The following is an 11,112-nucleotide window of genomic DNA, read 5'->3' on the forward strand; positions in this document are numbered from 1 at the left end:
AATTTTTGTGGATCATCCTTAAAGATGTTAAAAAGGGGTGGTGTCAATAAATTTTGAACCACCCATTCTTTCTCTGCAGATGTACCTACATTATATACATATATCTGATTGCTTATGTCCAAGTAACTGTAGACAGAAAAGAGAGTCAGCTTTTACCTTCAATACGTTTGTCCTTGTCTGGAAAACCTGAATGTGTAAACCGTCGCGAGTTCTCACAACACTCCTCTGTTTCATCAGCAGCCTCACAAGCCAGCTGCACCAACCAACTTGGCAGCATTTCGACCTACAATCTATGAACCCACAGTATCTGGATTTGAATAAATGTCTTTAGAATTGAATGTTTTATTGATATTTTAAATAAAGCTCGACTTTTACATTTGAAAGTTTGATGGTACCATAAGGCTTTCTGTAATTCAGAATCTTTCCTCTCATGTAATGAAAAAAAGAAAAACTAACATCAACATGTTAGTTTTCACAAGCATGAATAACCTTGATATATATATATATATATAAAATATATTTATATATTTATATATATATATATATATATATATATATATATATATATATATATAAAATATATTTATATATTTATATATATATGCATTTCTATTCATAGCTCTTGGCAGGCTGTTGGTGAGCCAGAAACGAAAGCCAAAGCAAGTTTGTCGTTGAACCCTCAGCCCTTCGCTCAGAAGTAGTGAAGGGAAATGTTAACGCGTTAGTTCATCGTAAAGCGTGGCTTGAAGATTCATCCAGGCGGTGAAACTCCTGATACCATGAGGGTGATGAGTGTAGATGATGGAAGATCGAACGTTGAGTTGAGCCACTTGGACTGCAATGCTGTTTTCTCAGTCATTGGTGTTGCCCGGCTGCTCCAACTGGCTCTGGGATGCGTGACCCTGAGCCTCCTGGCACACACGGAAGAATGGCTTTCCTCGCCTTATGGCCGTTGGTGCATGTTTGTTTCGAGTTTCTGTTTCGCGGTGACCCTGCTTATTGTGCTCATCGAAGTGTCGCGACTTTCCACAGGGGTTTTCCTTACCTTTTGGAGCAACATCACTGTATCATTCTGCACACTCGCCTGGCTCATGTACATCACGGTAAGCATTCTGTATCCACTTGAGTACCTCTACCTCGAGTGTCACCAAAATGCGTTTTGTCCACATTGGCGGTTTCGCCTTGCAGCCTCTGTGTTGTCTGCCATCAATTGCTTCGCGTATGGCTTTGAAGTGCTGCTCTCACATCTGTATCATCAAGAGCCACCTTCCTTTATGGCTACCATCCCTGGTCTTCTCAAGATGCTGCAGGTCTTTGTAGCATGCATAATTTTTGGTGCCCTTAATAAGGGCAGCCACTATGAGCACTATGCTGCCACACAATGGTGTGTGGCTATATACAGCCTTTGCTTCACCTTCAGTACGTTTGTTGTGGTGTTCAACCTCAGCGGACTGATAGTTTCAAGGTGGACCAACGTTCAGCGACTCCTAGCAATGTGCTCACTACTTGCAGTGCTTTTATATGCCAGCGCAGCTGTCATCTGGCCAGTGTTTTCCTTTGACCATAAATATGGTCATCCAGAAAGGAATACGAGCTGCGTATATAGAGAAACCTCATGTATCTGGGACAACCAGCTTGCTGTGGCTGTTCTCACGTTTGTCAATTTGGTCTTGTACACTGCTGACCTCCTGCTTCTGGGTCGTAAAGGATCTATGGACTTCCGCAACAATGCACCGGCAGCACCAGCGGCACCGGATTATGTAACAAATGCTTTGTGACGAAAGGAAATCAACAGCTCAATTCTCTGGCACTCACAGTGAGAGAAACATGTTTGATGATAACATACAAAAGTATCAAATCTGCAGTGATGGAGTGGTGATCTGTCCAGGATTAGGTTTATTGTGGAAACGTTACTCGAATTGTCGTGATACTCCCTGGAGATATTTTAAGAGTATGGGCTTCCATTATTATGAAGTATCAAGCATAAATTTAATGCTACTTGAGTCGATTGTTATTCATAGAACCATTTTCAGCTCGTATGGACTTTAGTCCGGTGAGCTTTTGCGATCGAGCGGCGTCTGTAGGTCAGTCAATCAGTCAGTCCGTCCGTAAACACTTCACTCATTATCGCTTGAACCAAACACACGATTTTGATGAAGTTTGGCCATGAGCTTCATATCCAATGCCTAACAAAGGTGGATTGACACCATCAAAATCTGCGATCATCAACGGGTTGAAATCATATCAGATGTAAAACGCAAAAAAAAAAATCCTGCCCAAACCTACAGGGGGTGTTGTATCAGCAGCACAGCCATGCCTTCAGCCAAAAACATGACCAGAAACCTAGAAAAAACATGACCTGTAAACATGTATAGCTGTAGTCAGCATCTAGGACTTCTATTCAACCAACCATGTAACCAGATTCTGCACATGAACAAAATTTCGATATTTTTATTTTGTCATTGACTGTTGCTCTTGATCCAGTTAATAAAAGGTTGGAATAGAACTTTACGCAATGTGTCAGTTCCATCACGTATATGCATAACCTATGGACGAGGCTATACTGTACTGTGGTACACAAAGTATGTGCTTTTTATTTTCGTGTTTGGGATGAGTTCTTCACAAGAGGTTGTACAGTACCGTTTGTGTATTTATGAGTCATAAAGTTCTAAAGCTATCTGCCGCCTGCCGTTGCCCTCTTGAGTTGCAGCCAATCCACTGCATTCTCCTCTTCTCTCAGTTTTTCTGCAAATTTATTGAACTCATTGTGCATTGATGAAGTGTTCCCTTATATCGAATTTAATCAGATCAGGGTCAGGTATGGGAGCATGGGCATGAATGGGCAGAGAGAGAGAGAGGTTGCTGCATCCACTTTCCGTCGGTACTCCAGGGGCCTCTGTCTGGCCATCCCCCAGGTAGATGCCTGGCCCATCCCCATCCCCTTGAGATGCCAATCAACCTGCTGCAACCACGAGGCACATAGTTGGCCCATTGGCCTCCTCTACTCACTAGGCTCCCTCGCTGAGAGAATCTGGTGAGCAGGATCAGCGCCAGGAAAACGAGCCACATGTTCAAACAGCCGCAGCTGATGCACACGAACTGTGCAGGTAACAAATCTCATTAAAGTCCCTCTCAGCAACTGCTTGTTGGACACAAAGTCTGACCAGCGATAGCCAAGGATTCTCCGAAGAGACCTGGTACCAAAGGAAGTAAGTCTCTGTCTCAGATCCCTGGTCAAAGTCCAAGTCTCACATCCATAGACCAAAACTGGAAGCAGCAAGGACCTGTAGACTTGGAACTACATCCTCTTGCACAGGTACTGATGGCACCACACCCCATGATCTAGTGAATCCACAACTCCCCAGGCTGATCTAGACATCTATTGACTTCTGGCTTACAACCAGCAGAGACATGAACATCACTGCCAAATAACTGACTCTCTCCATGACCTCAACTTCCTCACCACAAACAGGCACAGACAGAACAGCAGCATCGAAGATGTCATTGGAAGCCTGGATCTTAGTTTTGACCCAGGAAACCCATAATCCCAGTGGCTCAGACTCCTCATTCAGCACCTAGAGGGCCCCCAAAAGGATAACCCCAGTCTCCACAATGAAGACTGCATCTTCTGTGAAATTAAGGTCAGACAGAGATCTTGACAGTCCCAAACAATTCACCGCAGCTTGAACTCACCGACATCCTCCCCAGAATCCAGTCCATACAAGCGCTGAAAAGTGTGGGGGCCAGAACACACCCCTAACGGACTCCAGTAACAACTGGAAATAAGTCGGAGATGGTATTGCCACAACTCACAGCACTCTCAATACCAGAGTATAGTTCAGACAACAGATTGATCAGTTATGGTGGCACCACACGAAGCCCGAGAATCCTCGAAAGGGCATCCCGATTCACTGAATCAAATGCTTTGTAGAGATCAACATCGGCTGCAAGCGGCCACCTCCTGAAACTCTCATCTGCGTTCGGTGAGGACCTGAAGAGTAAGGATATGGTCAATCGTTGACCTCTTTGCTATAAATCCTGACTGCGCTGGGCGCTGCTGCTCAAGCAGATGGTGGCGAACCCTCTCAAAAATTATCCAAACAAAGAACTTGCCCAGCTATGAAAGCAGCGTCACCTGTCAGTAGTTGTTTGCAGTCCTGGCGATTGCCCTTCCCTTTCCAGATAGGGACATCAAGGCCCCTCCTCCAGTCAGTTTGCATGATGCCTGTGTTCCAGGCAGAGCACAGAACTCCATGCAATGACATGAGTACAGCATTTCCACCAGCCTTGAGAAGTTCAGCATGGATGTCACATATCTCAGGACCGTTACCCAATTTCACCTGGCTCACCACAGCCTGTGTTTCCACAAACGAAGGTGGATCACAGATGATTGGTGAGTCCACAATCGGTATAGTAACACCCCTGACAGACAACTCAACAGCTTGTGGATCAGCCTGGTATAGCTGCTCAAAGTAACCGGTGCAGAAGGCCTTCATTTCGGACCCCTCTGTCAAGAGCCCACATCCCTCCGCTCTCGTGAAACTCCCCTCAGTTTTGGTAATCCAGATAAAAGTTGTCATTTCCAGACCAAAGCAGTGTACGCAGTGGTTCAACAACCCTGGCATAGTTTGGTTGGCATTTACTGTCCCAAGAGGTAGGTTCCAAGAGGAGCGTAGGGAAGCAATGTCGAGAGAAGCAGGTGCGTTCGTTATGGCTGCGATGTGGTCAGTCAGGAAGTAGGAAATCCTTTGAAATGACACGTCCTAGAAACGGTAGGCTGGTTTGATTGAATAAACACTTTTGAGTGTTGAGTTTTAGCCCAGCCTCATGAAAGTGATGCAGAACAGCACGGAGGTTTGCGTCATGTTCCATTTTGGAATGACCATAAATAATTATGTCTTCCAGGTAGTTTTGGAATTGTCCCTGAGGAATTGTCACCATCATCTTTTGAATGGAAGCAGAGGCTGATGCCAAGCCATCTGGAACTCTGCAGTATTGGAAAAGTCCCTCATGTGAAACAAAAGCTGTCAAGTCCCCACTGTCATTGTGCTAGAGTGCCTGATGGTAAGCCCTCGCAAGGTAAATCATTGAAAAAACTGTAGCACCTCTCAGCTCAGCAAAAAGTTCCTCCATGTGAGGCAATGGAAGACCGCCCAGAATGATTCCTTTGTTGGGCTCCCACAGATGGTGCACATCCAAATCCCCCCTGATTTCTTCTGAGTGACCACGATTAGAGATACCCTGGGCGAGACATCAACTTTCTCAATAATACCCATCTCCAGCAGTTGTTTCAGTTCATCTGAGACAGCATGTCTCATAGAGTGGAAGCCATCACGATTTTTATTGTGCAAGAGCCATATCGTTTCAGACTTTAGCCGTACGTTCAAACCTCCTTGCACACCTGATGGGTGTCACATCATCCGCATGCATTTCCAGCACAGGAATGGTTTGCTCTGTCGTCAGTACAGAATCGCCTACAATGTGGCATCGCAAGACTTTGATCAAGTCCATTCCCAGCAGTGGTGAGGCAGACCTAACGATGCAGAATGTGGCTGTAAACAATGGGAAACAATGGCTTGGATAAACAATGGGTGTGGGAAGAAATGTGGGGCAGTAAACAACATATAGGGAGGACAGGATGGATACAGAAGGAAACTCTCAGGAAGGGAAACCTGAAAATTTGGATTGACTAGGGCTTGGGGTGGAGAGAGAGAGGGTTGGGCTTGGAGGTTAATGAGGATTGGGGATGATCTGAGAGGGTGGTGAACAGCTGTCTCGAAAACCTTTTACACCTGTCCTGAACATTTTAGAAGGAGAGATGTAAATAAGCTAAACCTGCTTAAGGCTTTCCAGGTTCATTCCACATGTCTGTGGCTGAAGACCTGATCATGTGACAAGATCAATAGTCTTTGGTGTGTAGGTTCACTCCCCTCGGCTTTGTGTGCACTGGACTCACTCTACGGCTATCCCCTCTGTGTGCACATCATATATTCCGTATGTATAAATATATATCATATATATATCGTATGGACATCATATATACCATATGGATGATGAAGTTCTCCAACCTGGACGAATGCCGTGACAATGCCGTCATGCCAACTCATGACTGCAGCAAAAAAATTTGTGACGTTATTCAATACAAACATACCAAGATCAAATTTTGTCACAAAGCAGATGAAAAGCAAAGCTGCTGAATAATTTTTCCCCTTTTTGGGGCTCGTCAGGGCAACACGTCGCTGTTCGATCCACCTTGTGACTTTGAGGCTCTCACCTGAACAATCACCACAAATGGCTAGGATTTCCATAATTAACCCCCATGTTCTTCCAGCCAAAGAAATATGCCTAAAGCAAGCAAGAAATGTGACACAAGGAAAGCCCTTCGCTGCTGCCAACCCGACCCGGTTTCCTCTGCAGCTGCAGACATTCACAAACAGCACGTACAGGAGAATCCCAATGCTCCACGCCTCCTCAGCCATCAGACTGGTTTCATCACTTGTTGAGTCATCAGCGACAGCTTAGGCAGGAAGGTGCAACACCAACTTCCAAGCATGTACCATGTGCAATGCTAATAGCAGATAACATACAAATACATAGCAGTTGTTTCAGTTTATCAAGCTGCAATCACTTCCCTTGTTTGTGAATTGTGCTGAAATGCCAGGCTTCTTAAATTAGACATTTTCAAAAAGTTTGAGCTTGGAGAAGACCTATTAGTGGGGCAACTTAGCATAACAATTGTGCATTTTGTGAGGAAAGCACCAAATTTGGAACACTAGTAGCCTATCATATTATGAACAGATTTGGATATTAGGCCATCTCAAATTCAGCCGCTGATGGCTGTGGCAGCAATTTTCCACTGGCATCAAAAATTTTGAGATGGCCCAGAATCCAAATCTGTTCATAATATGTTAGGCTACTAGTGTGCCAAATTTGGTGCTTTCCTCACAAAATGCACAATTGTTATGCTATATTTAGCTAAGTTGCCCCACTATATATCCTTTGTGGTGCTGTATTGCTGATTGATATCAATTCAGCTCAGACGTTAAGGAGTTTGGAATGCTTGAATATCCCAATAAATTTGTGAAATGATGTGTAACCACAGATACCTTTGAAAGAAAAATATCAAAATGATATTTTATAGTCAATTATTCTCCGTTTTCATGGAATTTAGTGTCGTTCCTCATTTGTTGGGCCAGAAAGCCACCAACTAAAAAGGTAAGGATACATTGTACTGTATTATACTGACATCTAGTGGCAGAACAAGAAGTACATTTTCTTTTCTCCTTTGATTTCACTTGATGGTCGGAATAAATTTCAGATTTTCCAAATAATATTATTCTGTACTGGCAGGGTTACCCGGCGTTGGCCAGGTTGGGGTTGGGGGGGGGGGTATTGAGAAGTGGGAGAAGCAGGAGAGCTGGCAAGACTGAGAATGGGGCAGGAGGATCAGGGGCAGGAGAACCGACAGGGTGGGAGTGGGGGGAAACTGTTGGGAGCAAGAGAGCCAGAACACCAGTGGGTAAAGGGGTCTCATGTGTCTTTGAGGTCTTAAGGGTTTTTAAGGTCTTAAGGTTTTACAAGTCATTGGGGTGTTAAGCATCTTTGGGGTCTTAAAGGGTCTTTGGGTTCTTACAGTTCTTAAGGGTCTTCAAAGTCTGAAGAGTCTTCGGGGTCTTAAGAGTCTTTGAGGTTGTCTGGCTCTGTGGAGTCTTTGGGGTCTTTAAGGTCTCCAAAAGACTTCAGGGTCTCAAAGGGTCTTTGAGGTCTTCAAGAGTCTTAGGGATCTTAACCGTCTTTGGGGTCCAAAGGATCGAAGGGGTATTCGGGGGTTTGAAGTGTCTCAATTGTACTTGGGGAATTCATTGGTCCTCAGGTTCTTTGCATCTTCAGGGTCTTAACTCCGAAGCATGCAGAAAAGTCTTCTCTCAAGTATGTTTTCTAATCTTTCAAGCATGTAAAAAAAAACCCAGAAGGTATTATGGTTCTTCGGGGTCTTTAAAGGCTGAGGTTGTGGATGAAAATACACTGAGGACAAATCCCGGGTTGGACTTGGTCTGTGTGCCAAATTTGATGGTTGTCGGTCCAGCGGTCCTTGCAAAAAACGCGAACAAACAGACAAACGGACAGACAGACAGACAGACATCTGAAGAATCTTATTTATTCGATGCATTTATAAGAAGTATACATCTTCAAGGGATGGGCATGGCGTGGCGATTGCGAATAGAAACGTGGTGATTTGCGAGTACACCACTTGGCGCAGCACGAAAACGGTGAACATGTTATTTATTTAGTTCGGTTCCAATTGTGCGCGGAGGCAGACCAGTTGTTCAGTGAGCCAATGGGTGGAAGACACAGCTCGACCAATTTGGCCTTTGGCCGTGTTACGTCACGTGATGTGTTAACCAATGAGATCGCATATAAATGAAAAAGCCAGAAAAGTGATCTTTAAAGGCTCAGGTGGTGGATAAAAATACCCTTAGGACAATCAGAGGATCATACTTGGGCTGTTTGCCAAATTTGGTGGTTGTAAGTCCAGCGGTCCACGCAAAAAAACGCAAACAGACAGACAGACAGACAGACATCCGATGAATCTTATTTATTAGATGTTGCAACGTTATCATTGTTTTTGTTATTTATTATCCCCCCCCCCCCCAGAGGGAGGGAGCGGGATATTGTAATCGTCCGGTTTGTTTGTTTGTCTGTCTGTCTGTTAGCAACTTCATGGCAAAACGGCTTCAGCAAACACTATCAAATTTAATCCACAAGTGGGCAATGAACCTTGGATGACCCCATTAACTTTTGGGTCCAATTGGATCAAAGGTCAAGGTCAAGGTCACGAAAAGATCAAAATCGTTTTTCGCTCATGACTTCGTCAAAAATGATCTGATTTACTTCCAACTGAGCTTATAGTGAACCTTATTCTATTTGCAGTTATAATCCTACCCATTCCTAAAGTGAAAAAATGCATATTTGTGAAGATCGGTATGGTCCGAAGTTTTGGGGGTCATGGTCATCGGTCAAAATTACAAATTTTCCATTAAAACGAAAACATGGTCACGAAAATACAACTTTACGGGAAAACGGCTGGCTCAAACACTGTCAAATTGTATCCACAGGTGGATACAGGTAATGAACCTCGGACGACCCCATTAACTTTTGGGTCCAATTAGGTCAAAGGTCAAGGTCAGGTCACGAAAAGGTGAAAATCATTTTATGGTCATAACTTCGTCAAAAATGGTTTAATTGACTTCAAACTAAGACTAAAATATTCCTTATTCTATTCCTTATAATCAACATTCAGGTTAAGGACTTATCAAATTTAAATTTGATCCCCAAAATAACGTTATGCCTTAAATGGGTGGGATTTGTTGTGCCTGGCACCAGTTGTTCTGTAATTCGAATGCCATGCTGTGGTAGAAGGACATATTAAGCTGCTTCATATTACCTTAACATGATGTGCATTTAAAACATGGGAATTCCAACGGATTTTTTGTCATACAGTCGAGTCTTAAAGGATTTACAGTCTTCAGGGTCTTTGGGTCTTTTGCGTCTTTTGGGTCCGAGGGGACTTTTGCATCATCGGGAGCTTTTGGATCATTGGGTCCTCAGGAACGTTTTTGGACTTTTGGGTCCTTGGGAACTTTTTGGGACTTTTGGGTCATTGAGGGCTTTTGGGTCCTCAGGGACTTTTGAGTCCCTATGGACTTTTGGGTCCTCAGGAAGTTTTGGAATTTTTGGGTCCTCGGTAACTTTTGGAACTTTTGTGTCCTTGGGGACTTTTGGGATTTTTGGATCCTTGGTAACTTTTGGGTCCCAGGGTCTTCAGGGTCTTTGGGGGTCTTAAAGGGTCTTCAAAATTTGAAGGGGTCTCAGCAGTCTAAAAGGTCAAAAAGTACATTTAAATAGTGTGTAATTAATCAATTAATGGACTATGTAATTAATAGACAAAAATTATGCCACACACACACATGGACTCACACGGACACACACGGACACACACACAACTCATCCATTTATAGTAGATACATCTTCAAGGGACAGGCATGGAGTGGCGATTGCGAATGGGAACATACTGAACACAACTTACCATAGCAGATAGCTTTGGCTTACCGCACCACGAAAACGGTAAAGGTATTGTCATGGCCATGGCCGGTTCAGTTAATTCCCCTGACCCAATCGTGGTGGACGGGCAGTTAACACCAACCAGACTGGATCGCCGAGCGGTTTTCTTAAGGGGGCGGACACGTAATCCTCAAAGATTATGGCACATGCGGGAGGGGCAGGGTGGCTTGTGCGGAGCAATTGATGCACACACAGCACAAGGGGTTTATACTTGAACCCACAACACATACATGGACACCAGCAACTTTAAATAACACGGGGATTTCATGAAAATAGGAGAATTGTTTACAAGGGTAATACGTCATAATGCAATTATGACGTCATAATGCGTATTACAAGGGTAATACGTCATAATGCAAAAATTTAAATAAAACGTGAGGTAAACCAAAGGTCTAAAGTCAAGGTGCCTCAACACACAGACTTTTTTTTACAGACAAGGGGAAAGCAAAACAAAAGAAAATCCTCCCTCTATTCTGGCACTTAGTTTTGTCCAGAGATGGGTCTTGATTTTAATTTGGGATCGAGGCATTTCGTTCTGCACAGGAATACGCGTCCAAAAATGGCGTCAAGCCATTCTCGAGGTGGGAAACGGATGTGAGGTAATTTGTGAGGTGGTAGTCAATGCCAGGGTTCACCAACTGCCATGCGGCTTCCTCGTCGATCGCGCTTGCCAACGCAGTGGCTCTCTGCAGAATGGCACCGCTCCCTTTGGTGATATACACGAGGCTTCGAGGTCCGTCTCACAACCAGCCACGAGTCAATGACCAGTGTCTTTCTCCACCATGTGAGCCAATTCACCTCGGCACGAATACGAGAATTACGCAGTCTTCTTCATGTGTCGAAGGAAAGCCAGCCATAATGCCCTGATCTTACATGCCATCTCCTAGCTCCCTCGTCTCTCGACAGCGTGCGTCCCTTACACCAAACTCAAACCAACCAAACCAAAATCTCTTCCTTCTCACATCATGCCAATCAATCATCCACCTCGGG

At 44.2% G+C, this 11,112-nt stretch overlaps 1 protein-coding gene across 1 annotated transcript; it reads left to right on the forward strand.

Annotated features, from left to right (window-relative positions):
• The first annotated feature begins 640 nt into the window (after positions 1–640).
• LOC147034624 (myeloid-associated differentiation marker-like protein 2) lies at positions 641–2,511 on the forward strand. Its single transcript, XM_085886358.1, has one exon. It carries the CDS (start codon positions 780–782, stop codon positions 1,776–1,778), a length of 999 nt encoding a protein of 332 aa, XP_085742484.1. The 5' UTR covers positions 641–779; the 3' UTR covers positions 1,779–2,511.
• Positions 2,512–11,112: the final 8,601 nt, after the last annotated feature.

This window comes from Eptatretus burgeri, chromosome 1, assembly GCF_056783735.1.
Source record: "Eptatretus burgeri isolate ZD-2024b chromosome 1, Ebu_testis_v1, whole genome shotgun sequence".
In the NCBI taxonomy this organism is placed as follows: domain Eukaryota; kingdom Metazoa; phylum Chordata; class Myxini; order Myxiniformes; family Myxinidae; genus Eptatretus; species Eptatretus burgeri.